Source organism: Pomacea canaliculata, linkage group LG10 (genome assembly GCF_003073045.1).
Source record: "Pomacea canaliculata isolate SZHN2017 linkage group LG10, ASM307304v1, whole genome shotgun sequence".
Lineage (NCBI taxonomy): Eukaryota > Metazoa > Mollusca > Gastropoda > Architaenioglossa > Ampullariidae > Pomacea > Pomacea canaliculata.
The window spans coordinates 2,210,701-2,238,473 of record NC_037599.1 but is presented as its reverse complement, the minus strand read 5'-3'; the positions used below and the strand labels follow the sequence as shown (position 1 = coordinate 2,238,473).

Here is a 27,773-nt window from a genome sequence, read left to right as displayed (position 1 = left end):
AATGTAATACATTGTGAATGTGTTGTAAAATGTGACTGGGGGGAAAGTGCGATGTTTTCATGTAGCAGCTCTGTACAGCTAAATTCATTGTGGGTAGCCATCATTGCTCCTATACTTAGATATGCACATGAACTCATATGTTCCGGATTCATGTTACAATAAGCAAATAGAAGAACTTTTTCTCCGCCACCCTAAGTCGTTGCATCCCACCATCTTTCTCTCCTCTCACCCTCTCACCCCACACACCTCCTCCACCAACCATCACACCCCCAGCCACCCAGCCAAGACGACTGTGTCAACTGCAGGCTGTGCACGCTGGGGCTGGAGGCTGATTATAAAGGAAACCCCGGCCTGATCCGACTAATTGCTTTCGTCGATTTTCTCGACCTTTGCAGCCTCGTCACCTGTCAACGTGCGAGGCTCGCGCGGGGCGGCCAGCAGTCTGGTGCAATACAGACATTAGTGTTGTAATCCACACCTGAGGTGTGACAGTGTTGGTTGTAGGTAATACAGGCCTTCGGGGAATGTTTGTAATGCAAACGTTGCGATGCTTTACAAACGTTCGCTATAATGAAACCGTTAGTTGTGAGCAGAAGTTTGTTGTCATAGACTAATGGAGGCCTAAGGTTGTGATGAGACGTTTGCTATATATTCGTTAAACGTTAGTGGAACTTTTTTTTAAAAAAAAAATGTAAACTAGCTATTTTTTTAAAGACAGGCGGTCGTCATGTGCTTCCACTTTATTACTGACCCTTGACCTTGCGCTCAAACATGTTCGGTGTTATTTGTGTAGTTTCGTTCGGTTGTGAAAAACTGCTGTAGCACGAGAAATGCAGACTGTCAGCGTCTGAATAATCTGAACTGTCACTCATTCTCTCTCTGTATTTGGAGTTGACCCCTGGCAACCTTGTGCATCGTGCACTAGCGTGACGTAGTACACTGTTAGCGTGACGTAGTACACTGTTAGCGTGACGTAGTACACTGTTAGTAGCGCTCGTTGATCATAGGTGCTAATCGTGTACTTTGCTAGCGGATAATTAATAAATGGATGGGTTTGGGAGGCTGAAATTTACAGGCTAGGTTTATATCTTCTATATCTACCAATATCTGAAAAAAGCAAACCATTCAGGATGGTCGTTAAGCGAAAACCTTGCTTCTACAATCTCCCTCTCTTTGTGTTCCCACACTATTTTTACAGAGCAGACGGCTTTCTTTATTCCCCCACCCTGCTTCAGCAGCTCAGCTGGAATGTTATCAACTCCCAGACTTTCCTCCCAGACTGTGTACTGATCTTTCGACCTCGTCCCGTAGGACTTGTAGGTCTGCAGGTTCACTAGTCCTAGTCTCCTTGTTTAATTGGCGATGAAGGATGCTAGCACCTGTCTAGCTTGAGGTTGTAAAGGTCTTTGCAATATTCAGTCCATCGGTTGAGTACAGAATTGCTTTCTGTAAGGTGGTCATTTCTGTCTTCGATTACTGATGTCTTGTTTTGACTTCCTTTGCTGTTGACAATAGCACACTTTGATGTTTCCACTGACGATGTCCTCATCACAGTCCACCAAGATCGGTTCGACGAATTTACCTCCAACTGACCTGAGGAGCATCAGATGGCCACCACTTCTGAATGTATCTAGAGAAGCCTTTCCAATTTTAAAAAGCGTTAAATTTTCATGCAACCCTCTTTGAATAACATCATGTCTTATCCTCTCCAACCACTCTGCTTCCGGTGTATTTAAAAAGTTGTTGTGACTCTACGACAAAATGTCATGTGTGTGCACACGGGATATTATTCATGACCTGATTAAACAACCGTTGTCAATACTTGCTGGACACTAAACTCTCCTTTTACGCGGCCATCTCCGTCCGGAAGCCCCCGGGTCGATGAGCCCTAAATCTGTAGCTGTCTTCGGCCAAATCCCCGATGGTTCACCTCCGCAAGAAGCGACAATAAACGAGGGTTCGCACGCCGCACCAAATGATAACAAGGGGCAGCTAATGCGAGCTGGCGAACGTGCACTTAACATGGGCTGAAAAACAACCGAAAACACACTGAAGAGACTATCGATCTCTCAGGTTATCAGGGCGGTCGTAAATCTTCTATTTGCTCAGGGTTTCAATATGATCAAACACAAGGGAACCTTGCACGTGCCACGAGCCAGGAAAGGGCGAGGAACATGCGCCGTGCGAGGTGAAGGGGAGATGGGGAGAGGCAGGGGAGGGAAGGCAGGCACGGCCCATCTTGGAGGCGAAGGGGTCGCAAATCCAGTCAGATTGTCAGGTCGTAAATCACATCGAAATCGCATCGAGATCGCTTCCAGATCAGCGACTGATATACGAGAAACAGAGGGTTTGAGTGCCGGGAGAGAGGGAGGGGAAAAGCCGTTTTGTCGGGGCGGTCAATTTGTTGAAAGCTGGGGCCAGACTCTCGGAAATCAATAGGTGAAACTCTAGTTATGTGTGAAAGGGGATACGGTTTCCGAGAAGGCAGGAGGTTTTCAAAGCAACCCAGGTTTGAGCGATTGAAGAAAAAGATTAGGTCAGCAAACAGTTGCAGACGACAGAAAGAGCATTCGTTTCTTTATTTTGATTATATTTTGATTTATTTATCTTCTCTTTCGCTTCCCGAGATGATGTAGATGATGGGGCAGAGCTTTGATTGTGTTCCATCATGCCGCCCCTCTTCACTGTCCGCGGTCCGTGATGTCCTTACGGTGACGGAGCGGTCACCATCCGGGGCAGCAGACCTTTAAACCTCTAACTTACAGGGATACAATATTTTCCTAATGATTCAGTAAAGTTCGGTGCAGTATATTATTTCCCCAACTCTGGATGGATATTCCCTCCACCACTACCTCCACCACAGTTCATTCGTGGAGACCTTCACGATGTATTCATGAACAATCTGAATGGAGATTAAACTTGTCAGACAAATGAATGAGCTTGGCAATATTTTCCTCTTTCTCTCTCTTTCCCTTTCTCTTTTTGACCTTTGTGTAAACAGTTTTCAAACATAATTATATAGTCGACAAGGGGTGTCTAGTCAAGGTCTCTCGGGACACAGCTTGGCGTTGCACGCGTGAAAATATTTGAGCAATAAATACATTCTCTTTGTTTTGTTGGAGGAAGAAGGAAGTATTCGCCATTGGTCCTCCTACCAACACTCCACCCCTGACCCAGCAGGCATTCATCTGTCCAAGATCAATTCCTACCAAACGGTCCTGTCGGATGGCGACACTGGGAACATGGCGGTCTACCAGGACTAGCCGGCGATGGGCAGACAGGAAGATCGAAGCACAAAAGCCCGGAAGTTCCCTCTCTTAACACAGCACGAACATCGCCAAACACAAAGATTATACGCACATCGCCATACACAAAGATGACCTGAAACATGTAATGGATGTCATTATGATTCAGCCCTGGTGGTCTCTAATCCGTATCTACCGACCCACTCCATCAAATTACCAGGCAAGAACAGGCATGTTACTACAGCTACTCGTAACCTAGAGGTGATGTTGAATGCTGGGATGTCGGGTGAGGACTAAGTCGAGGGCATTACAATGACCTCGCTTGACCCCTGAAGTTGTCGATCATATACATACACACATACATAGCGATGTTTAATTGAAGCTAAAAGTGACACTGGTCGGTAAAGTCTTGAAAAAGGTTTGGCCAAAGTTTATCATTCCTTTTCATACTAATCTAAGTGACTAATGCCGGAAGTTTAGAGTGATCATTTGAAGGTCGTAAAATTATTTCGATAAGGTTTACTGCAACAGGAACTGAGTCACCAACGAAGTTTCATTGTTTGTCTATACAAAACTGACATGGTTTAAAAGCAATCTCTAGATTTAAGTTTTTAAAAAAATCGGTTGTCGTCCTCCTTTCCCAACAAATCATAACTAACTGAAAACTACACACCAGATTACTCAACACACCCTCGCTACCCTACCCTGAAAGCAGTCAATGTAGTAATTGTACCCCTGTCCTGTTGGATTCGTTTTAAAACGAGCTTTAAGACGCTTTTAAGTAGCTGATGTCTGTTAAGGGGAGGCATTCTGTGTAGGCATTTATATTGTTGTTTACAACAGCAGGTGGTAATAAAGAGGGGATGGTACGCAACCGGATCCAATGAAGCGCACGGCAACGGTAGAACAGTGAACAAAGCGACTTTCTCTCTCTGGAAATGGAGACAAGACTGCATGGTGATTGATGCACACAATTAGAGCGCCCTTGTTGGAGCTCGGCGTCGGAAATGATTGGAGAGAACGTGGTTCGCAAGAAAAACCCACAGCTGCGCCGACATTGCAGCCTCACGTAGTAGGAGCTCTTTAACTCTCTATTAGTCGCATGAGATGAGGATCGGATTGAGAGCGAGAGATGTAGCAAAAATGCGGTTCTCCCTCTCGATAATGGATTCACAATTTTATTTAGAGACATTTTGCAAATGCAGTTCTGCCAGCTGAGTGATGAACTTCATCACAAAACTTCATCCGAGCAAGATGACATATTTGTGTACTGACTTTCTGTCAGGTGGAGGCAACGATATTGTGTATAATTATTTCTATTATCACATGCCTAGTTGTCTGTTCCTCGAGGCTTGCTGGCCATCAGGATGTGGAGGGATTACACGAGTGAATCTTCATTTGTTCATTCCGGATAACAAAGAAATAATGCTGATAGAAAGCAGGAAAAAATAGAGAGCTGACTGGCTCAGTTTTGGAGAAAAAATCGTTGAATGTGTTAGGAACTTTTTAAAAGGTAAGGGCTGGTGCAAGCAAACGAAGAGGTTTCCATCGAGGTTGTTAACTCGATTTAAAAACAAAAGAAAACACAGCACTTGAATATTTCGACCATCTGGTCTTTCTTTCCCTAACAATTCCTCCGCAGCGCTACGTTTTTAAAGAGTTAATTGAATGTCAGCTTCGAAATCAATTCCGGTGTCCTAAATTTTTGTGCAGTTGTAGGATTCATTATTAGGATTTTCCTCTTCCTTCCTCACCTTCCTCTTTCCCTTCATCCCTTGTTCCTCCCTTTCCCCTTCGATCGTCTGTCAAAATTTGTCTGAGTACTTTTATTACTGCCTCGTCAATGACATTGATAATGTCGATGAGGAATAATAAACGGAAAGTCTGTACATGATAGTGATGTAACATTTGCAACCAGACTGACGAGATATAAAAATAATTAAATATTGCTACAGTCTAAGCATTTTTTTTTAATTTAAAAGGAGTTCACTGGTGTGTAATATTAAGCTTCAAATATCCGTTTCATTATTTTTTTTCCCTAGCAGCCCCTTACGCAGTACATTATTCAACATTTCTAGCATCTCCTGACGTGGAAGCGCGCGCTGCAGGTTGCGGATGTTGGCAGCGCGTGCGAGATGAGTGCATTAGCCCACCGAGGACAGCACGAGCGGAGATGGTGACAGCCAGGGGTGACATCGCCCCACTGATCGAAGCATCTTTCTCCTGCCCGTCATCTGGTGATTCGTCTCAAAACTTTTTGTCGTCGCTGCTTTTTTTTTTTTTTTTTTTTAAGTGCAAAATCACTGACTGCCTGCGCTTCCTCTCTGCTGAGGCTTGCCGGGATTGAAGGAAGGAATTAAAGAATGCGTGTGCTTGGTCACGCCTGACAAGCGTGCGAGTGAAGACTCTGCAGCAGAGGATGAGGAAGGTGATGGACGGCGACCTTTTTTATGTGGGGTGGGGGGTAGGTCATGACGCATGCGCCCCTCTCATCTTTCTCGCGTGTCTTTGCGTGAGGGTGTTGCTGCGCGTGCTTTGAATTGAACTTCTGCGTATGGGAGAGGAAGGGTGGGTGTGCAGGTGATCGGGTGTGCCTTCGAGCAGCTCCTAGTTTCCAAATTATTGCACATGTTCCAGTTTTGTTTTTCTTTTGTGCGTTTTGTTTGTTTGTTTGGGTTTTTTTGTTTTTTTTTTTTGTTTTTTTTTTTTTTTTAGAAATGAGGGGCTTTGTCCAAAGACTTATAGGTTTACTTCACAGGTCAATATTCTACTAAAATAAATGAATGAAATCTAGGAATCACCGCGAAATCGATAACTAGAAATAAAATACGAAAAATCGTGAAATCAAAGCCGAAACTGCAGCACACATCACGTGACACTGGTCACTTCCGGCATCCTTCAGATCATTTTGGACAGCATTATCTCCCTTCAATCCTCATCAGGTTTCCTTTTTTCCCCTTATCTCTTCAATTTCTCTGAGGAGAGTTTAGCTGGCATCAGCCTACATTTGAACCAGGCAGGGCATTGTGGGTTCGTTTCAATGACACAGACATGCGCAGTTTAGCAGAAAACAATACGGAAACAGAAGACGCTCCCAACTCGCACGAGGCATGTAGGCGAGAAGTCGACTGTAAGTTGTGAGTCATGAGGTGCATAGAAATGAGATAGATGTAAACATGTATTGACAGCTTGATGTATAGACCCTAACCCTGACCTCATTTATTGTGAGGTCAACTGTGTGGGAAGTGGCTGGAGGAGTGTCAAGAGAGTAAGTAGATAAAGTGCTTACGTGCCTCGATGACCTGCATGTAATAGTATTAAAATAAGCTTATTTATTTTTACATCACATCATATACCAGTACATGTACATCCGGGCAACTGGAGGACGTACCGAAAATATATTGATTGTCACCGTTGTCTTCTCTTCGTTGATTCCGTCAGCAACACTTTTCAAAACAGATTATAGGTAAATGTATGCTCTATTGTCATACATGCTTTTTAATTTAATGCATAGATACATTCCTCTAGATTCTCTTCCCTTTCTTCTTTTTCTGAAAGAGGACCTGTCTGGTAACGGGGCTTGTAAAGTAGGGGTTCGTATCTCCCCTCTTGACACAAGTAATTTATTTTTAAAACATGGACTAAAGTAACTAACCCTAAGATAGAAAAAAAAAATAAACTAGTAACGAAGCAAAACCAGCAACCATTCTCTTCCTCCTTCCTTCCATCCCCTTGCGTGCGTGCGTGGGGTGGGGAGGAGACTTCGTGCGCATGTGGAGCTAATTTTCACAATTCTGCTGCACATGATGATTACGAGCATCCTCCATAAAACGCAGAATTGGTCTCTCGCGCTCCTCTCCTTGCAGGCGAGATCGACATCATTGGCAGCGCGGCCCCTGATTGGCTGGCCGAGGCTTTGGCACGAGACTGCGAGCTGCTTGCCCGCCAGTCCCGGCAGCTCTGTCATCAACTATTTTGTGAAGGCGAGAGATTTTTTTTCCGCAAGACCTCGTTGGCATATATCTCTGAAACATAAAAGTTTGTTTTAATTACATTTTAACACCATGGAGATGTTGACCTTTTCCGTCCTTCTGCTCCATTTTTCGTGGTTTTATCATCTGACTCCTGCTGCGATCTGCTTTCGGTGACCTTTGCTTCATTCTGCCTCTGCATTCTATTTTAGGTTTTTAAAAGATCATTGAGATTTTCTCCTCCATATGTCCTTGTTAAGATAATATTTGCCGCATTGTGGTCTCCAATATCAGACTTGCTGTGAATATTTGGAGAAGTCGTTTATGGACGAAGGAAAACTCTAGCAAAGACAATAACGCCTTTCGTTCATCCGATGAAAAGATTTCAGACATCACCCTCGCACAAAATACATGTATATCAAAAACTCCTACATCAGGAACATATTCAACGGTCTTATATGTTGAAGGCAACAGCCAATAGATCATTAGTGTGGTGAAAGGTAAACATCGCTCCCTCACCTTTTCAGGTAGAGGGTGAGGTGTTAAAGCTAGTCCCCAGAATCCGTTTTTCTATTTCAATTTTATTCAGATAAATATTTGTTTTGCTACAGTGAACCGTTTTCATCTCTAATAGTTGGCTCTGATGTCAGCAATGTAATTATGGATTTCGTACAAATCATTGCGCAGACAAAAAAGTCCTATTCCAGAAGTTATCTCTACGCTGGTCGGTGAAGCACATTAACAGTGCTCTACATTCATTCCTTTCATCCTTTCAACTGTTTTATTTTATTGGCTGGTAGAGTTATATTCTTCCTCCTATAATCTGCTCTGTGATTTAATGTAGCGAGTTAACGAGATTCACTGCTTTGCACATGCATGAAGATGTCGGAGCTGATGTCATGTCATGACAGCCACCGCCATGATTCAGACCAGAAGATAATGGTCACCAGTGAGTGTGTCTCCCCGACTTGCTGACAGAAAATGTCAGGTCGGAGCTGTTTCCACTTTGTTACTTTCTCATTTAGTTGCTCGATTCAAGCCTGGGCTGGCTGGCTGGCACTTTGTGTTCTCCTCCCCTTACCTTCATGTTATGGTAGAGACAGGTGTTCTGCACCTGCTGCCGCTTTTCATCAGAGGTATGGAGGATTGGGCACAGTTCTGCTCGATGGCTAAGCTAAATCCGCCATTTTTATACTTTTCTTCATCAACATCTAAATCAACTTCTCATGTCTATTTTTTCTGAACTACAACTACAAACAACAGAAAATCTGCTTTGCCTTCAGTTGGTGTAGAGGACAGAGGACTGAAAAACTGCCTTAGTGTCAACGACGATGGTTGTCCATCCTCATCATCATCCCCCCCCCTCCTCACTGAGATGAATGGCAGTTGAATTGATTTGTTTTAACTGTTAGCTGTGTTCATCTATTCTTGCCTACCTTTGTCCTTTTGTCCAGTGGCACCTTCATCCATAGGAACAGTTGTGGTGGCTGTGTGCAAATACTCAGTTTTGACATTATTAATGAGGAGACCCTAACAAGCAGATGACATGCGATGCTGTGCATGACAAATTAAATGAAAGACAGCGAGGCAGATGATTTGTGAGGCTGGCAGCTTTTCACCAATCTTGATTGTTCATGGTCAAGAACAGCACACTCGCAGGGTTAGTCCTATTTCAGACGACCTCTCCTGTTCTCCCTCTCCATCTTTCCTGTTGTTCAGGACTACCCATCCCTTCTGGCATCCAGTACAAACTGTCCGTGCTGTGTTTTAATTTCCTTGTTGACTCCTATCCTATCTCTCTGAACTTCTCTTTTCTTACTTCCCAGCCAGACCATTCCTCTCATCGTCTAACGACCGTGTCCTTACTACTCTTATCACCAGAACAACAAAAATAACAACAATAATAACAACATATGGTCACAAGATTTTTACTTCCTGTGCAGCAAAACAATGGAACTCTTTCCTACCCACCATCAAATCCTTTAAACATGCCCTGAAAACGAGCCCCTTCCGTGAGCATGACTCCGCACAACAGTCCAAACAATGCTCGTCCTTTGTCAAACCCTTCCCCATTTTGTGGTTATTACTACTTCCCTACTCGTCCCGTTCGCAAAAATCCTGCTACTCTCAGTCCTTGTTACTTGGATCCTTTCTGAGCTTTTTATTTGTCTTTCGTTCGTCATCAGTACTGTTGTTTATCTTTCTGTCGTTCATGTGTTGTTTCTCTCCCTCGTATGTTGTCCATGTCTCCTTGTTCGGAGTGTGAGTAAGCGCTATACAAATCTTGGGTTTATTGTTATTGTTTAGCAGACGCGCTGTCAACACTGTCGAGCGGAAGGTCAAAGGTCCCCTTGACTAGCAGCATTCATACCGGCAGAGGATCGCTGCCAATGCAAAATAGTTGGCCAGATGGCGCCAGCGCTCTAACGTGGGTCTTAGCTACAAAACAGTCAACGACAACATTGGACAGAAAATAGAGCTGTCCTCACTGCTCATCATCAACCTGCAAACACAATGTCACACGATGAACAAGTACACAATGCCACAAATATGTTTGTCAAAACGATGTCTCCCGAAACGCTAATAAATAAATTTCAAAACTTGTTTCGGAAAAAGCTTTTATAAAAGCTACAAATATAATTTAAGTTTTGTCCTTTATGGTCTCGTGTGTCCTATAGAACCTGAAAAACTTGAGTGAAGTAAGGGGTCAAACCCTCGCTTAAATTTCGAAGCGAACACAAGGCCATAGCGTCCATTGGTTAAAAGCAAGAATACAGCATGTTCTAGAAACCCAAAACACGAGGGAAACAGGCTGTCAAACAGGTTTGCGAAACACACTATGGTACCTGATGGCAAATGGAGAAAACCAGGCTGTTTTAGAAAAACAGATCGAAGGAAAATATGTTTGCCAAACACCTTAAAACACCTTAAGGCCATAAGGTCAGAAATCTTAATCAGACGGACTACAGCTGTCGTGCACCCGTTGTCACTGCACGTGCACGCCATAGCGATCGGAATAAAGTAGAATAATAATCAGAATAATTTCCACTAACCACAAACAGCAATGGATGTTCCGATATTAGAATTAAGCCCGCTACATCGTCTAAAAGCTCTTATTAAAGGTAATTATTTCCAAGCCGTTTGACGGGCAGCCATGAAGACCTTTATCTCCTTTATCTCACTTCATCTCCTTCGTTTTCTATTTCTTCTTGGTTTCTTCTAGCATTCTTCGTGAAAAAAATATGTCAATAAATGTTTTTAATGGGAAATATTCCGTGGGACACTTTGTCAAAGTCTTTGTTTTTAAAAAATCGTGTTCTGACCATACCTTCCCACACCAGTCACTCTTCAGGACGTCCACGACTCTTTCATTTCGAGATTTCCCGATGCCCCAGTCTGGTGTGACATCAGCTGAACGCACCGAACCGCGTGTTCCAGTGACCTCACATCCGGGTCACGTGACAGAGTCAGGAAAGAGCACAATGAGATTACTTGCTGTCTGTTTCTATGCTTATTTATGAAGTAACCTACATCCTGGTACACGAGTGGACTTAAGTGTCCTTTCCTTGCAGTCCTTCTTGGGTTCTAATTTTAGCCACAGACGACACCTGGCGAGGTTTTACATCATTCGTCTGAGTGTCTGTGAACCTATTCTAGAGAAAACTATTTACTATTATGGGATTTCTTGGCGACTAATGACAGCTTTGGGAAGACCATTAGACGGCAAGTTTTCGTGCAAACGGTTTCCATTTTACGATTATGGAATTGTTTGGAATTATTTTGATAAAATGTCTAAGACACAAGAGTATTACAGTATTTTTACACTATAGTGATTATACCTTTCATTAATTTTCAACCACAGCAGTCAAAAACTATTTTGATGAGTTCAGTTAAAACATTGGAGCCTGAGGTCAAGTGTCACCGAAGGCCTGACATATCAGCCGCCATGTGTCGGTCTCGGTGATAAAACAATCTCGCCTGGTTTAATTATAAGTAATTATTTATTTTGTCTCTTCTGCTATTTCTCTTTGGCATTATTCGGGTTTGTTCTTTACGAATTTCAGCTTCTGTCTGACCTTTCCTGTCTCTCTCTTCTTTCCTTCATTTTTTTTCATTTTCCCCTCATCTCATTTGCCTGTGCAGAAAATTCCCCTGAGTGTTATTAAAAAAGAAGCTACCGTGGTCTGCTGACAACTGTTAAATGCTGGATCACGTGGACATGAAACTTTCTAAGTGCAAAGGGTTTAAGCATCTCTCGTGCTGAATCTCTCTCTGTCGTATGCAGAATGCACGTCACGTGACCAGACATGGCCGCAGTAGAGGGGGTTCATTTTCGATGCGAGCCCCAGAAAGTGTTTGCTGTCATAGCAGCTTCTGTCAGAAATATGTTTACCGCTGGCTTTAGTAAACAACTGGGATATTTGAAAAGTCCCTGGACCGGTCGAGATTATTGGATCAACATTTGTCGTGTCTTTCGAGTCGCGTGCAAAGGATACTTGTGTGTGCACGTGCATGCAAGCTCGAGGTGGGAACAGCGCGTGCATTTTTATTCTCGAAATCTCGACCCTTCTTGTAGTCGCGTGTCTTTGAAAGTGCGCTTCCGGTGGTGAAAAACGCGAACCTGTTCTCGCGATGACCAAAGAATGTTCTACAACAAACAAAGTTTAGATGATGTTTAAAAACACTGGCCTCTAAATTAGAACTATTGAATTAAATTGAGTTTACAAGCTGCAGCGCCCATGCACGAACTTTGCTGCAATTAGCAAAGGGTTAAGTGGTTGATTTGATGTATTTACAAGCTGAAGGACCTGGGAACAGGTAACCCTGCTGGTTTGGTCTGAATAAATGAATTTCTGAAAACAGCAGGTAACATATGACAGAAGTGTTTGTTAACCTATTTAATGTCATATTGAAAACTGGAGAGGTCCCAACACAGTGATGCATTAGTGAGATAATTCTGTTGTTCAAACAAAAAGCTCTCCAGCTAACTACCGAGGGATTACTATTTCAAACTACTTTGATAAACTGTTTACATCTTTATTAAACACAAGATTTTCAGATGGCAATAATAAACTTGATGAGAGCAAGTTGGATTCAGGACTGGGTAACCAACACTTGATCATTTATTTACATTGCATCGTATAATATATTTTTTCTCAAACAAAAAGAATCGTCTTTATTGTGCATTTATTGACAATGAAACTGCATTTGATAAAATTAAAATATCTTTGTCCTGGAAAAAATTGCTTAAAACAGATGTTGTTGGATATTTTCCTGAAACAGTAAAACATACTGTATGCCAAGGAAAATCTGACATGAAGGTAGGCGTATGTCGTTCAGGGTGCTTTACAAAGTCACAAATGTTAAAGGCCACGACACGGGGGTCAGTCAGTGTGATGTCATTGGGGTATTTCTTTGGCGAGGACAAAAACCAACACTGTACTGGTCTTCTGTGAATATATCATATCAAAGTGGACCCGATACGTCTACTATAGATAACAAATTATCATCATCATCATCTTGAATATTCCACTGTGATGTCGACCTAGGAATCCTGTTCCCGCTAATATGTTTCACAAAAATCACTCATATCACATCTTGATTACAAAGAACAGAAACATGCGATCCTCTGAATGGCGCGCATTTATATTCGTATTCTTCCTGCTGACCAGAATGAAAGTACAAAAGCCCAATCCTCGCGCCATACAGGCTATCTGCTATTAATCAAAATACTAGTAACACTGTTATTGTGATCACACCAGACTCAACAAATATTTTTGCTTCAAATCATGGGCCGCAGTAGCGCCACCAAGCGGACAGACCAGATGAGCGGCCTCATTAACTCCCTTAAAGGGCAGTAACTGTTTGTCCAGATCTGGCTAGCGGTTTGTCTGGCAATATTTGGTTAGTCAGAAGCAGCAATCGTAAATGTGTAATGAGCGGTTGATAATGTTGACACTGGGAGGGTTATTCGTACGAGTGTAATAAAGCCCTTGATAACAGACGCTCGATTCCGACAGACAGCGGCTCGGCGGGCCCATTGCGCAACGGTTCGCGCCTTTCATTAATACAGTGAGGATTGGGTGCCCTGGGTTCAGATCTCATCTCTGATATGCTGCTCTTCCTCTCCATGTGGCACCTGTTTGCATGGTGTGGCCTTTGCAATCCTCCCTCCCCACCAGCCCCCGATAGACAGAGCGATAAGGGACACTTCAACAACAACCCTCACACGCTTGTGAGAAAACCCCATGATCAATAATAATAATAATAAATAAATAATGAAGACTGAAGTTCTCTACAGTGACACCCGCATGTACACGAGACACACCTTAAACAGGTGTGAACCTTTGTATCAGCCTTACAATCATTTACTCACATACACACACACGAACACAACTTACCTCGGAGGGTTTTTTTTTCTTTTTAGCAGCGCTTTTTGAAAGTTATTTTTGTAGGCTGTGTTGCGTGGTGGTTGGTTATTTCAGATTGGGACCACTCTGGTCTCTACCCTTCGACCTGTCCGATGCTTGATCTCCTGTCGGCATAGCTCTTAGGGAGACACGCAAGCCCCCGATTGATCCACAGCCACATTTGATCCCTGCTCACTTACCTGTCCAGCGACTTCTCATACAAAAAGATCCGAGAACCACTTGAAAAAAGTCTGAGAAACCACGAGATACAAAGGCTGGAGCCGGTGGTGCCGAGGGGGGAACAGAGGGAGGGTAGCAAGAAAGTCTGGCTTCTACAAAGGCCTGTAACCGGGTCAAGGGGAAACAACCGGCGCCTTCAAGCACGTGCTTACAGGATATGGAACTCGTTATCGTCCGGGTGTTAGTCTCGGGATAGAAGCACCTTTTGATCTCGAGTACCGAAGGTGTCTGCTCTTTCACTGACCAGCGTATCAGCCCGGGTAAATGTGTGTGTGAAAGGCGAAGAGGTTGTGGAGGACATACTTCATTCTTCTCGCGCCGTGTTTTCTGGAACGAAATTCTGATACTGGGCTTGCAGGAAGCCGGAAATACAGTCTCGGTTCCCCTTTCCTTTATTCTCACTTCTAGGGGAAAAAACTAAAACTCCTTGACAATGCACAGAGAGAACAGGACTGTTTCTTCAAAACAGTTTGATTTTATTTTCCACTTGATCGTAGAAACACTGGCGAAGCAATGTCGCCTGTTTTAAAATCATTATTTCTCACAAAAAGTTGTGGGTTTGGGAAACAGTAGGAATCGGAAAAGTAACGGCGCAGTTCTTTTTATGTTGGCAACCTTCCTCAGGCCAGGTGCACAACACATCACTGGGATGCCTGGATAGATGGCAATCGTCAGTTAATACTGTTTAAAATATCGGTATTGTCAGCCACCCAGCCATCCTGCCATCTAGCGCCAGGTCATATGTTACATTCCACACCGGGTTTTCCTGCACTGAAGATGTTCAGTTTGACTGTCCCACATACATGTGCCAGGATTTAATTATTATCCTGTTTGTAATGTCCAACGATGTCAACTACCGGTTTTCAATTACTGCACGAGGAAGACGAGAAATGTTAATACACAGAGACATTCGAATGTTTCTAAAAATAGCTTGATCAAAGCGGAACTAACGGCTTTGACGATACGAGTCACGTGCATTAATGGCGCATCCTTCTGAATTTCGATCGATTATCCTTGTTAAGGTTGTATCGTCATTATTATTATTAATTTTGGCCACTTACTATGCAAACCAACATATCTCGATCTCGAGTCACGAATGAGTTTGCAAAGGTCACGTGATCCCGGGGCCTCGCTCGACAGTGTGGGCAGACAGGACACGATGACATGGCATGTCGCCACGCGACAGCAACAGAATCCTCAAGTCGAAGTCCATTTCCGCTCACGTGTACGTCAGCAGGCAAGTCACTACCCAGGTCCCACGGCGCCATGTCTAATCCCCAATGTTCCTGGACGCTGTCTAAAATTAGATTACGTCGTCTGGTGAACTTACTTCCGGGGATGCTAGACTTCCAGATGCGTGAAGAACGAAACACGGTAACTGAGAAAAACAGTTTTTACTAACAGTTAGTTTTTCAATCCAAAGTCCGCAAGGATTTAGTTCCTATTTTTTTAAAAATTCAATTTTGAATATATTCGCATGAAGAAGAAGGAAGGAAAGGATGTGTCATGTTGATTTGTTTCCTCTCATCGTAAAGAAGCGAACCAGCTACCGCTCAGTCAGACAGACCCATTAGGTGCGTTTGGTAAATGTCCTTCATCTGTGTGGTGGACCCTCCTGATAGCAGAAGAGCCTTTATGCTAAGGCTCACTGCCTCGGTGGGGAGAATGAGAATAGAGGACAAAGAAAGATGAAGGCGTTGGAAAGGAATAAGCAAGTCTGACCTTTGACTGTCTACTATACTCAGAGACCAGAGACAGATGGCAGAACAGTGTCTGGAAATCTTCACCGACGACCTCAGGACACCAGTCTTCGCACTTGGTGGTGTCGGCGTGGGTGTGGGTGTTCATGAGGACAATACTGCTGCTGCTGCTGATGATGATGATGATGATGATGATGATGTAATGTCTATTTATGTATTGACTAAGTGGTTGTAGAATTAAATATTGAATTTTTTTATTAAATGTAATCGGAAAATGTAGAAGAAACAATGATTTTTGCTCTTGCAGAATGTCCTTTTCTATACACTGCTTTTTTCTGTGGGCCGATAATCACGACCTTACCAGTCTTGATAATGGTGAATTCAGTTAGAATTAATGTTCTTCGTGTACCATAATTTTTTCAATTGCATTCAGCTGATTTGAAAAAAAATCGTTGTTTTCCATTATATCTTTGCCCCATTTTTTCTCAGTCTTTCTATGAGCTCTGAGCAGTTTGGCTGATCTCTAACTACAGGAGTTTTGTCAGGTACAATGGCCATATCACTAGCTCTCGACCGCACTGATCAGTTTGTTTTCTGAATTTCCAGCTGGACCATGTCGACCTATTCATTTATTTATTTAACTGTTTTTAATTGCGTGGCAAGCTAGCTCTCCACAACCAGCTTTGCCCTTCAAAAGAGTATTCAGCACAAAAGTGAACAACAGCTCGCTGGCGACAAAACAACCACAGAGCCATGGCGGCCACCACGAGCCTGACACAAAGGCACCGGTGCCAGCCTCAAATTGTCATTAACGTGCGGAGAGAGAGAGAACTGCGAATCAAGGCCAGCAAATCACTTTAGAAACGAGGCTGCTGGAATGGCGGGTAGCAACTGGCCATTTGCCAGAGAAATGTGAGTATCGTCTCGACCTGCGAGAAGTGAGGAGAATGAAACCTGTAGGATCGATGTCTGGTGTGCGCGTGTGATGTCATTCTGTCATAAAATCCACATTATCAACGCTTGTTTTGTTTTTGAATCGGAGGGTAGGAGGGGGAGTTTGCGAAAGAGTTTTGAATTCTCGTTTGGCTAATGATAACAGAACCTGCTCGGTCGGTTCATTACACACCCACACACAGTTGTATGGGCACCCGTAACTATTTTCTCCTTTTTTTTTCTTTGATTATACACTTCATTTCCACTAAGTTTTTTTTTTTTTTTTTTTTTTTGTAACAGGCGTGTCACTCATTGGAAGTTGCCGGTGAATGGACAAGAAAACTGCATGCACAGTGTTCCACGGTGGATAGCACGAGATTTTTGTTTGTTTGGCTTTTAAAACAATCAAACGACTTGTTCCGTCGTAAATTTTGGTTCACAACCTCGGGTCCCTTGGTTACGCAGGCACCCCACCCAACAACGCCTGGCTTCCTCCTCGTAAACCCATTAGTGGGACACAAAAATAATCCCGCAGAACGCTAAAGCCATTCCTGCACCCACACGGACATGCCCCTCCCAGCAGGAGGATTATTTGTCCAGTCATCCGTACCCGTTTATAGTGCCGAGGTCTGTGAGAGACTGCTTCTCTATGACAACTGCACGTCGCTGCAGACAGCACTGGTGGCTATTGACGGCGATGCGTCAGAGGCCAAACACGGCGTGTCGCACGTGCCGTCAGGGCGCCCTCTAGCGGCGCAGGGGAGCTCACTCTTTCATCAGGGGAAGAAAGGCCTAGTGTTTGCCAAGTGTTTTCGTGTTTATACAGACTGTCCCTGCACTCGCCATCTTGCCGATTGCGGACAATCTTAACAAGGAGAGAAGGAGCGAATGAGAGGAGCGAGTGCAGCAAGATAGGAGAGATCACCAGTGGAAGAGAGGAGTGAACACATGATGCTGACAGTGGTAGTACGAAAAGAAAAATGTGTGGGTGGAGTCATAAGTCGATTTCGGGTCCCTATGATAAAAAATAAATCGTTGACTGAAAGAGAAAGAGATAATGCCAAGGAACTAAACATATACTCATGCCCCGTAAAGATCACCCCATCCAAAAAAAAAAAAAAATGCGGGAGCGTAGATACGAATCCGCCACTCCAAAGTTCTCACTTGAAAACAAGCGCCTCCCGCTACACCTCTTCCCTACAAGCAGTCAGATACTTCTGGGTCTCTCTCTTTCTCTCTCTTTCTCTCTCCACTTTCTTTCTCTCACAACAATTTCATACGTTCTTTGGAACCAGCAGAATTAACGTAAGGGGAAGCGACTCAAGATTTCGCCGGTGGCCACTTCAACACTTGAGTCAACTTACAGAAGGAGAAATGGCTTCCCCTTAGTGTCATCGATTTTACCCCTAGTGTTTGTTTTCATTTCCCTTCTGTTGACTTGTTCGTTCTTTAGTTTACTCCAGACTACTGTCCAACAACACATGACACAGAAGCACGTATGGAGGGAAAGTGGAAACTTGACTGAAATAAAGATGTGTGACTCTGAGTGGGTAGACTGATCAGGAACAAGTGAGGGGAGGGAGCTGTCCACTTGGAGGTGCAGATACCCCTGCTACTCCCCCATCTCCACCAGCGGGTGTGACGAACATGTCATTTTTTCTTCTTCTAAGCCCTTCTTTACTAGAACTTCATTGTGTGTTAAATGTGGTAAATAACAACATTGAACCCTGATAACCTGATATTACTTTCGATTTTTATTTCTTTCGCCTTTGAGTTTTAAAAAAAATTGCAAGAACAAGTAAATTTAAATTTGTGTTGTATGATAATAAAGCTACCTGTACTTAAAATGGCGGGAAACATCAATTGATGCAACAAGGAATATGATCAAACATGTGGCACAAGCAGGACTCGAACACACATCACATTTAATAACGACTGAAAGTAGCTCACTCTCTTCTCTAACTGCTCCGTTGTTTGGGTGGCTACCTGAGTATCAGTTGCCGATGCTGTGGAGTGTAGACGAGGATGTGAAGAAAGCTCTTGTAGCACCTTACTTCGCGATGTTTTACGAATTTCGTTGAGTCATTGGTGTACAATATCAATTAGAGTGTTATCATCATCGGGATTTAAGAATTTCTTTCCTGTTACATCGTAACGTCCAACGATTGAAGAGTTTATGACGAGGTCTCAAATAGTCAATTATCAGTCAAGACATAATCAACAGTCATGTCCTAAGTATGGATTCATGTATTTATCTTTGTGCGAGTTCTCATACAGTCAACTCTTTGCTCGTCTTTTCCAAAATATTTTTTTTAATTGAAACGATACTTGGATAAAATATTTCTAATTTCTGTTAGTTGTCGATGCGTGACTGTCAAACAGCATCAGAAGGCTGAGCACGACTGCCGTTGTATCAGCGTTGCGACTGTCCCGATGGAGGACCTGAAGTTTGACTGTTACATCCCTACACGGCAGCTGATGTTATGTAAACACCGTTAATAAACATTTGACATGAGAATAAAATTACTCCATCTGTAATCGGTTGCCCCTATAACATGGTTGCAGCAGGACAGCTACAGTGTCCCAGCTGCTCATAACAACCGCCACAGTATTCACACAACTGGAAAACCCCTACATGTACGTTGAACCCATTTTGTAACCCCGGGGTTGTGGGTTCCCAAACTTGTATTACACACCATGGTGGGTTCCCTTTCACTCCTAGTGGAAGCTAACCTTACACCCCTAGCGACAGCAGCGGTGAGAGCTGGAAACCTTACTTCCCTAGCAACATGAATGGACGCGGCCTACGCGCCATGTTGTGACCACACTTCATAGCTTGAACACAAAACAACAAATTAATTAACCTGCTACTTTTTTTTACTTAAGGTGGTGATGGTGATGATTGGAAGCTGAAGTGAGGGGGTATTGGGGTTTTACGTGGAGCCAGCAACTAAGGCTATATCACGGCAAGGCAGCCAGCCCTGTAAACAGATGTCACATGCAGAGAAAGAACAGCGTGCCCTAGACGAGAGGTGAACCCAGGACAATCAGCCTTCAGTGTGTTGGTGACAGGCGATAACCGTTGAACTACCGGAGTATTACACAAATAAAAATTGTTTCATTCGAATGTTTCATTTTAGTTTGGGTTTGAGAATTTTAACTTGCCTTTTTAATGGGCCATATTTTGTACCAGCTGATGTCTCCTTTCGATTAGCAACTAGTGTTCAGGTACTATCTTCCTAATTTTATTGAACATTGATACTGTAAACTACAGGTTAAGGTGAGGCTGAGCTAACAGACCAGTCAAAGCAGCATGACATTCAGCAAGGAGAGGATGGTTGATGTTTATTTTGAAACTTGAGTGGATCAGTGCATGACGCCAGGGGTCAGGTCGCGACTTCATGCTGCGTTAGCTGAGTTAAGGTCAGGCAAAACATTTCCTTTGCTGGGGCATTACACATTTTGTACATGCTTGTCAACACGCGCTTTGGCATGCAATCATGACCAGGCCACCCCATGCCGAGCGCCGCTGTCACCAACGAACAGGTAGCAATGAGTGTCTCCACGGTAGCGCACTGGTGTGGTACAGGTGTGCGCCAACTCTCGGTTGTATCTCAGTCAGGAAAGCAGTGTCCGGTTCCTGTCACTATGGCTCTAGATTACAGAAAGGCTATTTATCGCCCCAACAGACCAGACACGCGGCTGAAGTAAGTTTGATTTGTTTTTAGTTATTTCCACTGCTACGATGGGTCGGTCAGTCTACAGTACCTTGCTTTTGCACCCTCCCCCAACGGTCTACTCAGCAGTTTACACGGAGCAGTGTGTGTTGACAGCCATGTAGATTTTTACAACTGAACTAATGACCTAACAAGAAAAAACACACTGGTTGCTTTTGCAGAGCCTTTGGTGCAACCCTCTGTTATCAGCAACCATTCACCTCATGAGATGAGTTCACACCTTATAATCTCGCCGTTCATAAAGCACTTTTCTACAGAGGGCGAGAGAGGGGGAGGGGGATATGTCTGCTGCCCATCGTCTGTGGTGATGGAGGTAGCTGTTACTTGCCTTGTTTTTCTCTCTCTACCTCATCTCATCTTGAAATTGACTATCAGTGCCTCGGTTAGGGTCACAGAGGTTGAGCAGTCCTCAGGTTTCATCCACCAGTGTACGGAAGGACTTTTTCCCATTTATCATCATGACTAAGCTTTGGCTTGGTAAACATTGTTATTACCGCCTGCAGTTTCTAGTCTGAAGCTGACCAAGAAAGTGTATCTGAGACAGACTGCCCCTCCTTGATTTATAGTCGCATATACTAACAACCTGTCTACTCAGGTTGTGCACACGTGTACACTGTATCTGAGCAAGTGTATACATTGTGTCTGAGAGAGATTTCAATATTTTTTCAAAAGATAAGCGGGTTTTTTTTCTTTTCGCCATCCTAGAGAAGCATTAAGAATATAATAGTAATTACATGAACATTGCAAGTCATTATCATTTCGTAATCTCTCTCTTTCTCTCTCCCTATAATAATGTTTGCTCTTGTGTCGCGCAGCATCACGACCTGTATAGGTCTCGCTCTCTGCGCTGACCAGTAATAACAAAACGTTAGCTAACAGACAATGTGGAAAAGTCTATGTGGTGTGTGGAATGAGATAGACCAAAAAAAATAATTGAAAAGATAGCGCGAAAAAACTGAGGGGAGCTTGTCCAAGTGAAGCTGAAGAAAGGAATTAATAAGCTGTTGCGACTAAAGCTCGATACCACCTGTCGATACCCCTCTTACCATTATGTATCTTGTGTTTCTTACTTTGATTGTTGTGTTCATCGTTCCTTTCCTCGCTGCAGACAGTTGTAAAGGTATTATCACTACTGCTGTACATCAGTCAACATCATCTCTGACGTCACTGCCATTAACACCTTTCTGATCCCCTTCGCTTTGTCCTTATCAATCTTTCGTCGCTTTGAAGCAAGCATTGAGCTGATTCCCCCACTCCCACCCTCATCCCTTCCTGTGTTTCCAGAACCTCGTATGGCGCCATGTCGGAGTGGCTAAGATACGGCAAAGGTCGCCATCGCAGCTCGATGCTCCAAGCCAGCCTTCTGCCGAGGAGAAACTGTACTGACTACACCATTCGGGGCTCACGGAGGAGTAGTCATCAGCAACACCAGACTCTGGGTGCTAACGGGTTCCTGGGTGCTGACATGCAGTCCGCAGCTCGCGCAGCCGCAGTGCGTAACAAATGACAATCTAAAATGAAGGGTATTTTTTAAATAGCGTTTTAATAGTTGTTTATATATATATAACTGTTAACGTAAACCAGCGTATTTCAGACAAATAAATACAAAAGGAAATTCAGTTTCAGCAGTGGAGCATAATATCCATTGTATGAGATGAAGTTCAACATAATATCAAAGTTTATGACACTTCAGATTCGTTTTTCTTAAGCATAATTAAGGCATCTCTCTCTCTTACCGATGTGTTTAACATGTAAGAGAAGAATACACCATTCTGCGAGAAGGGAGGGTAAAAGCAAGATGTAAGAGCTTAAGTCTCTATTGCATGTGACCTCTCTGACCTCACAGCTCGACGAGAATGTCCCCGTGCACGCACGCTACGCCAGCGGTTGTGGCTACGACGACTTCTACAACTCCTTCTTGGCAGTCAAGCGCCATGGGCCAGCAGAAGATTTCCCCGTCTTCGGGCCACCCAGGTATGCTTGGCTTCGTCAAGGCTATAGCTTCGCGTGAGACCGACACATGACAGTAAGGCTGATGGTGAGCTTGACAGTATAGGTGTGTTGTGCTGCTGTCTCACCTGTCTGAGCTGACTACACCACATACACTTGTATTTAAATATGCGACCATTGTTTCCCCTTTTGTAAAATGTTGCCATGCCCACTTCTTTGACAGTATGTGTTCCCCAAAAGGCCCTTCTTAAGTAAACAAATATGTGCGAACGTGAGCCCAAGTTTGGTCACGTGACGTCGTGTGAGCACTTTGCCAAACGTCCCTCCATTCATATTGTTGACTTCAGAGCAGCCTTTCGAAGGCTCCCTTACTATGCAGGAGACACATATATAAGTTAGCATGCTTCTTTTTCCTATTTATAGTGTGTGCCTTGGCATGTGTCCATCGATCGTTCAGCGTCAACATATATATTAATATATTACTTTCGGCTACGTGAATGTGCGTGCTGTCTACGTGCAGATTACGTCATGGGCGAGCAGGTGGCAGTTGGCGCCACGTCAAGGAAGTCTTGCAAGCAGGAGGCAAACGTATCGTCTTTGTTGACGGTAACTGAGGAGTTAACTAAGGCGAAGATGGTAGACATCAACGCGTGTTTAGTTTGTTGTCTTGTTACAACTTTTTTTTTCAAACACTTTAACATAAATCTACAGATGCAGTCGAAAACTAATGCACGCACACACACTTTACCTCTTGTAGATACAATTGCAAATCTTCATTGGGCGTGTTTTCCAAGTCTATATTTATTTTCAGGACAAATATCGGCCAATGATGTACTTAAACTCGACCATGTGCCCGGCGGTCATCTGATCTTGCCCTCCCACACCGGCCACAGTACAAGTGACGACCACGTACCCCTGCTCGATTCCTTTAGGTCCGTCATACTGCCTCCGCCCTCTGTACCACGTAAGTCCGTTGCCGAGTCTCGAACCGTTGTTCAAGTTTCCTAGATTAATTCTTGACCGATTCTTCGCACAATCAACCCCATGACATTTTTCCGGGTTTGGCCCTTCCATGATCAAAATACTGATTTTTTTTAAGTTAATAAAAAAATACAATTGGAAACATAAATGAAATTTAAAAAAGAAAAGTTTTACGCTATCACAAAATTTCCTCTGATAACATTACGTAGCCATTTCGCACAAGTGCCATAGCTAAGGGGAAGCAATAAGTATTATGCAATGAAATTCCACATCGCAGTTACCTCTCTTTTCGTTCGGCGAAGCGGTTTTTTTTTTATTTTGTAAAGTTATTTTTTCCCCACAAAAGACACATGTAAATGAAGTTACATGCATAACGTAGTTACTGTATTAATTAGACAATAAGCTTACAATTTTTAATTACGGGTTTTTTTTGTTTGTTTCTTTCAGAAGCCAATTACAGGCCAGTCACTGTTCAGAAAGGGTTGGAAAAAGACAACTGGGCGATAATACGCTAAAAGCCATGGAGGAAATTTCTTACGGTCTAATACTTTTGAAAGCTGCTGGCTCATGATCTTGTTTGTACTTTTTCCTAAAAGCCTGCGCTCAAGTATTACATAATTGCTTTCTGAAATCAAGAACATACTATACTGTTGACTGTAGTCATCATGAGGCCTTTAATGAGTGCTTATTAACTGAACAGTGGTCAGGATTATTTAGTAAATAACTCAGATCCAATGGGTTAATATATTTTGCTTGTGCCAACTTTTAAGCTTGCTTTTTCTGGAGTCCTCTGTGACCCATTTAACAAAATTTTCCTAATCCAATATCTCATGTCTAGGGTTTAAAAAAGACCTCAGGGCACTTACATGTTAAGCCTCTATTGACAATAATTGAGACGCAAAAAATCCACGGTACAGTTAGTGATTTTTTTTTAAAAATGATCTCCCATTAGAAAATAGGTCTCCTAGCATTTTCATGGTTAGAATTACAGACCAATCTTGCAAATGTTTTCTATGTGTTTCCCAAAAGGTAAAAACATGTAAAATAATGCAATGATCTCATCTGAATTTGTGCAACCTTTGGCTGTTATATAGTTGTTAAATTATTTTATTTCTTATAAGAACACCATAAAAAGCCTTATAACAACTTTCTTCCAAACATAGATGATCCTTGCTGATTGATATCTATAGTTTTTTTTCGGTGAATTATCTAATTAAAACACTCACACAAGTCTTGTCAAGCCCAAAAACACAACATATGAGACAAGAGAATCAACCATGCAAGCCAGTTAAAACTTAAAAGCTATTCTCTTAACTAGGCAGCCAGAACAGTATTACTTACTTTCAGTATTACATGTCAATTTATTCTTTTTATAAGATCAGTTACTTTCTAAATAAATGAAAATGCTGATACACTTTTATTCAAGCTCTCTTGCATTTTTTTTTCAGTGGTGATCTAACATATGAATTATGTTTGAATCAGATTCTCAAGAGCCTCTCCCTTTCACCCACACATACAGTTTACAAACAAATAGTTGCCTATACACATATTCACACTTACATACACACACCATTCAGACAACATTTTTATTACTGATTAAGTTCTAAGTTTCTGCGAACTTCTACCATTTCTTCATACAATTCTTTTGCTCTCCGCCTGTATTGTTCAGCCAGCTTTGCATCTTTCTCAACACCTTCGCCTTTCTTATACATTTGGCTGAGGTTAGAACAGCTGTAACAGTCTCCAAGGTCACAAGCTTTTTTAGAATACTCAAAAGCCTTTGTCATGTCCTTTGGTATCCCAGTCACTCCCTTGATAAACCATCCACTAATCTGGAGACAATCAAGACCAAAGTTATTTTTTCCCCAAACAGTGATCATCCATTTGTTGAAGGTAAACATAACTCATCATAAAATCTGACTGTTGCAGTTCTATATTCTTAAATATTATTCCCATGTGTGCTGCAAAATACAATTTAAAAAAAACAACAGAAAAACATGGAAAGATATAGCAAGGATTTTGCTAAAAGGATAAGACACAAAAAAGCATATTTCCTAAATGCACTCCCTTTTTTATGCAAAGTAAGCAGGTAAGGACTATATCATTGCAATGCAATGAAAAAGCAATATAAATATTTGTTATTATTATTATTACTTTTATATGTCCAGCATGTCAAGCAAGAGTTACATCCAGAAAAAAATTACATGAGACGCTAGATTTTAAACTCGTGGCCAATGAATTTCACTGCCTTGTTGATAATTAAGGGACCTCTTGGACCAACCCTCCCATCAGTAGAGATCTATATATTCGTAACATTTAAAAGAATGAGTCAGAGAGCAAATTGTAAATTTTATGAAAGAGAAGATGCATGTTTGTGGAAGTTGTTGCAGGTTTATTTAAATGATTAATGATGTTTTAGGGCAAAATGAATTCAATCCTGGTGCACTAAAAGGAAAATTTCAGTAGGGTCTAAGCATATGGTACAGACCAACAGCTGGACATGCAGTTATTTAAAAAATGTTCTACTGTTCTCGGCAAAGAACTACTGGATTCAAAAGCGCAACCATTTCTCTTTAGAGGTTCATACCTTTATATTTATTTCTCAATGGCATGACAACTAAATTAATACATGTACGAACAGATATTTTTCTGTTATTGTCATACATTTTTCCATTTATTTACCAACACATGAACAAACTATAATTATGCAGCCATGTACACCTGCAAACACAAACATGCATACAAATAAGCTTACTGATCACTACCTGGTAACAGCTTGCTGCATGTTTTTGGTCACAAGCATGCTGAAGAAGGTGAAGAGCTTTGGCTGGATTGTGAAAAGAGCCAAGTTGTTCACTCTGTAACAATCGACCAGCATTGTAGCAAGCTGGGATGTATTCCTGCTCACAACCCTTCAGGTAGTAGTCTAGCCCTTGGTAAATATCTTTACCTCCACCTTCAGAGATATCGAGATGACACAGTGTTAGTTGCAGTGATAAATATAGAAGATGTATCTTTGTCACTGCTTTTGATGCTACTACAAGGACAACCACCACCCTCTCAACATCAAGTTGTAATTACATATATATGTTAACAATAACACTAGAAAGGGAAAATTTTATCAGATGCTTGGGGGAGTTGGGGGAGACAAAGGAAAATAAGCACATGTGCTGGGCTTCTAAAGCAACAAAAACAAAATTCAAAAAAAAAGATTTTCAGTTATAGTGGGTGGTACTGGAATGCATCTCCCCCGATAAATGATCGAAAACCCCATGTCTTGAAATTTATATAAAGAACTATAATTTAACTAACAATAATAAAAAAACAAATGACTTTCACATAACGAACTTTAAATCACACAGTAATATACCTCTTCCCACCATTTTGTAGTTGCCATATTTAAAACAACTGTGCCCATACTTGTTGTTATCACAATTAGTTTTGAAGATAGTTGCTGCCATCTCAAACTCTTTCTTGACAGCTTCCAAGAAGTCAGCAAGACGGTGACATCCTTGCAACATAGAACACTGGATTACCTTACTAAAACACCTGCATTCATTCAAACAGGTTTTTCTGAACATGGAAATCTCAGTTAAATCCTACAATTATGCTAGCCTCACTCATAAAACTATAATGTCTAATCATGTTATCTCTCTCGCGCTAGTGATACATGTTCACCTCATTCACACAAGGACTTACGTTTGACAAGCTAGCATTCATTCGGACTGACACATTCACACATGTAAATAAGTTCAAAAACATATTTATTGACATAATTTACACATACAACTACTATATCTATTCTAACATACCTTAGTCTACTAAGACAGCACCCTGGGGTGCGGAAAAAGGGGGTTGAGTGAGGTGAGCCGCTTTCCAGCAGGACCAAGACACCTTGCAGCAAATTGGTACTTCTCTTATAATCAGGGTGGTGAGAACTGAAGTTTACATAGAAGGTAGGGGCTGAGTGACATGAGACCCTTTTCAGCAGGACCAAAATACCTTGTGGCAAAATGGTACTTCTCTCATACTTAGGGTGGACAGACTAAAGCTGTAGTTAGAGGGGTGGTTTGAGTGACGCGAGCCGCTTTCTATTGGGACCAAAACACCTTTCAACAGAATGGTACTTATTACTTGCTCGGAACCTTTACTTTTCCAAATACTGTAATGTCATTCTTGAGATATTATGTAATGTCTGATGTAATAGTAACATGGCAGACACAATTTTCTGAAAAGGATTAATACAGATGTTTTGTACTGTATTCGAGTACATGACCAACAGATAAGACGGATATCACTACAATGACAATGACAGTTCTTTATTAACGAGAGGTATAAAGCTCGATGGGTTTATTTTTCCACTTACGGGGGGGGGGGGATAAGCTGCAGCTTAAGTAAAGAACATTGCCGAACAGTACACATACAATTCTCACCATCTGGTCTTTTCTCGTGGTAACACTGAAATTGATATTCTATATTAACATTTTTTAAGTACTCTTGTGCTTGCTTTTCGTCCGTAAAATCATAAAGCATTTTTGTCCACCTCTAATTGCTTTCTGCTCCCCTCGTTTGTCCTTGAGAGTTATCTAACATAGTTGAACCGGAA

At 42.3% G+C, this 27,773-nt stretch overlaps 2 protein-coding genes across 4 annotated transcripts; one reads left to right on the top strand and one right to left on the bottom strand.

Moving 5' to 3' along the window:
- Positions 1-19,797: 19,797 nt before the first annotated feature.
- Positions 19,798-24,096, top strand: LOC112573386. 3 transcript variants are annotated; one of them, XM_025253697.1, is made up of 6 exons: positions 19,798-19,922; positions 21,521-21,728; positions 22,083-22,210; positions 22,707-22,792; positions 22,998-23,150; positions 23,615-24,096. In XM_025253697.1, exons 1-6 carry the CDS (start codon positions 19,873-19,875, stop codon positions 23,680-23,682), a joined length of 693 nt encoding a protein of 230 aa, XP_025109482.1. In that variant the 5' UTR covers positions 19,798-19,872; the 3' UTR covers positions 23,683-24,096. The 3 variants fall into 3 exon arrangements, with proteins under 3 accessions (XP_025109482.1, XP_025109481.1, XP_025109483.1); XM_025253696.1 differs by lacking the exon at positions 19,798-19,922 and adding an exon at positions 19,952-20,206; XM_025253698.1 differs by lacking the exon at positions 19,798-19,922 and adding an exon at positions 20,472-20,549.
- Positions 24,097-24,256: 160 nt separating this feature from the next.
- On the bottom strand, positions 24,257-27,757 carry LOC112573388 (cytochrome c oxidase assembly factor 7-like). Its single transcript, XM_025253699.1, has 4 exons — positions 27,601-27,757; positions 26,538-26,678; positions 25,933-26,123; positions 24,257-24,999 (listed from the first exon to the last, which is right to left on the bottom strand). Exons 1-4 carry the CDS (start codon positions 27,698-27,700, stop codon positions 24,757-24,759), a joined length of 675 nt encoding a protein of 224 aa, XP_025109484.1. The 5' UTR covers positions 27,701-27,757; the 3' UTR covers positions 24,257-24,756.
- Positions 27,758-27,773: the final 16 nt, after the last annotated feature.

Bases quoted from the DNA above. Each gene is read 5' to 3' on its own strand.
- LOC112573386 (XM_025253696.1), top strand. From the start codon at position 20,016: ATGCCGAGCGCCGCTGTCACCAACGAACAGGTAGCAATGAGTGTCTCC. The intron at 21,729-22,082 runs GTGCGTAACAAA...CTGACCTCACAG, and splicing joins CCGCAGCTCGCGCAGCCGCA to CTCGACGAGAATGTCCCCGT. The intron at 22,211-22,706 runs GTATGCTTGGCT...GTCTACGTGCAG, and splicing joins CCCGTCTTCGGGCCACCCAG to ATTACGTCATGGGCGAGCAG.
- LOC112573388 (XM_025253699.1), bottom strand. From the start codon at position 27,700: ATGCTTTATGATTTTACGGACGAAAAGCAAGCACAAGAGTACTTAAAA. The intron at 26,679-27,600 runs GTGAGAATTGTA...CTATGTTGCAAG, and splicing joins CCACGAGAAAAGACCAGATG to GATGTCACCGTCTTGCTGAC. The intron at 25,000-25,932 runs GTAGTGATCAGT...GATTGTCTCCAG, and splicing joins ATGCAGCAAGCTGTTACCAG to ATTAGTGGATGGTTTATCAA.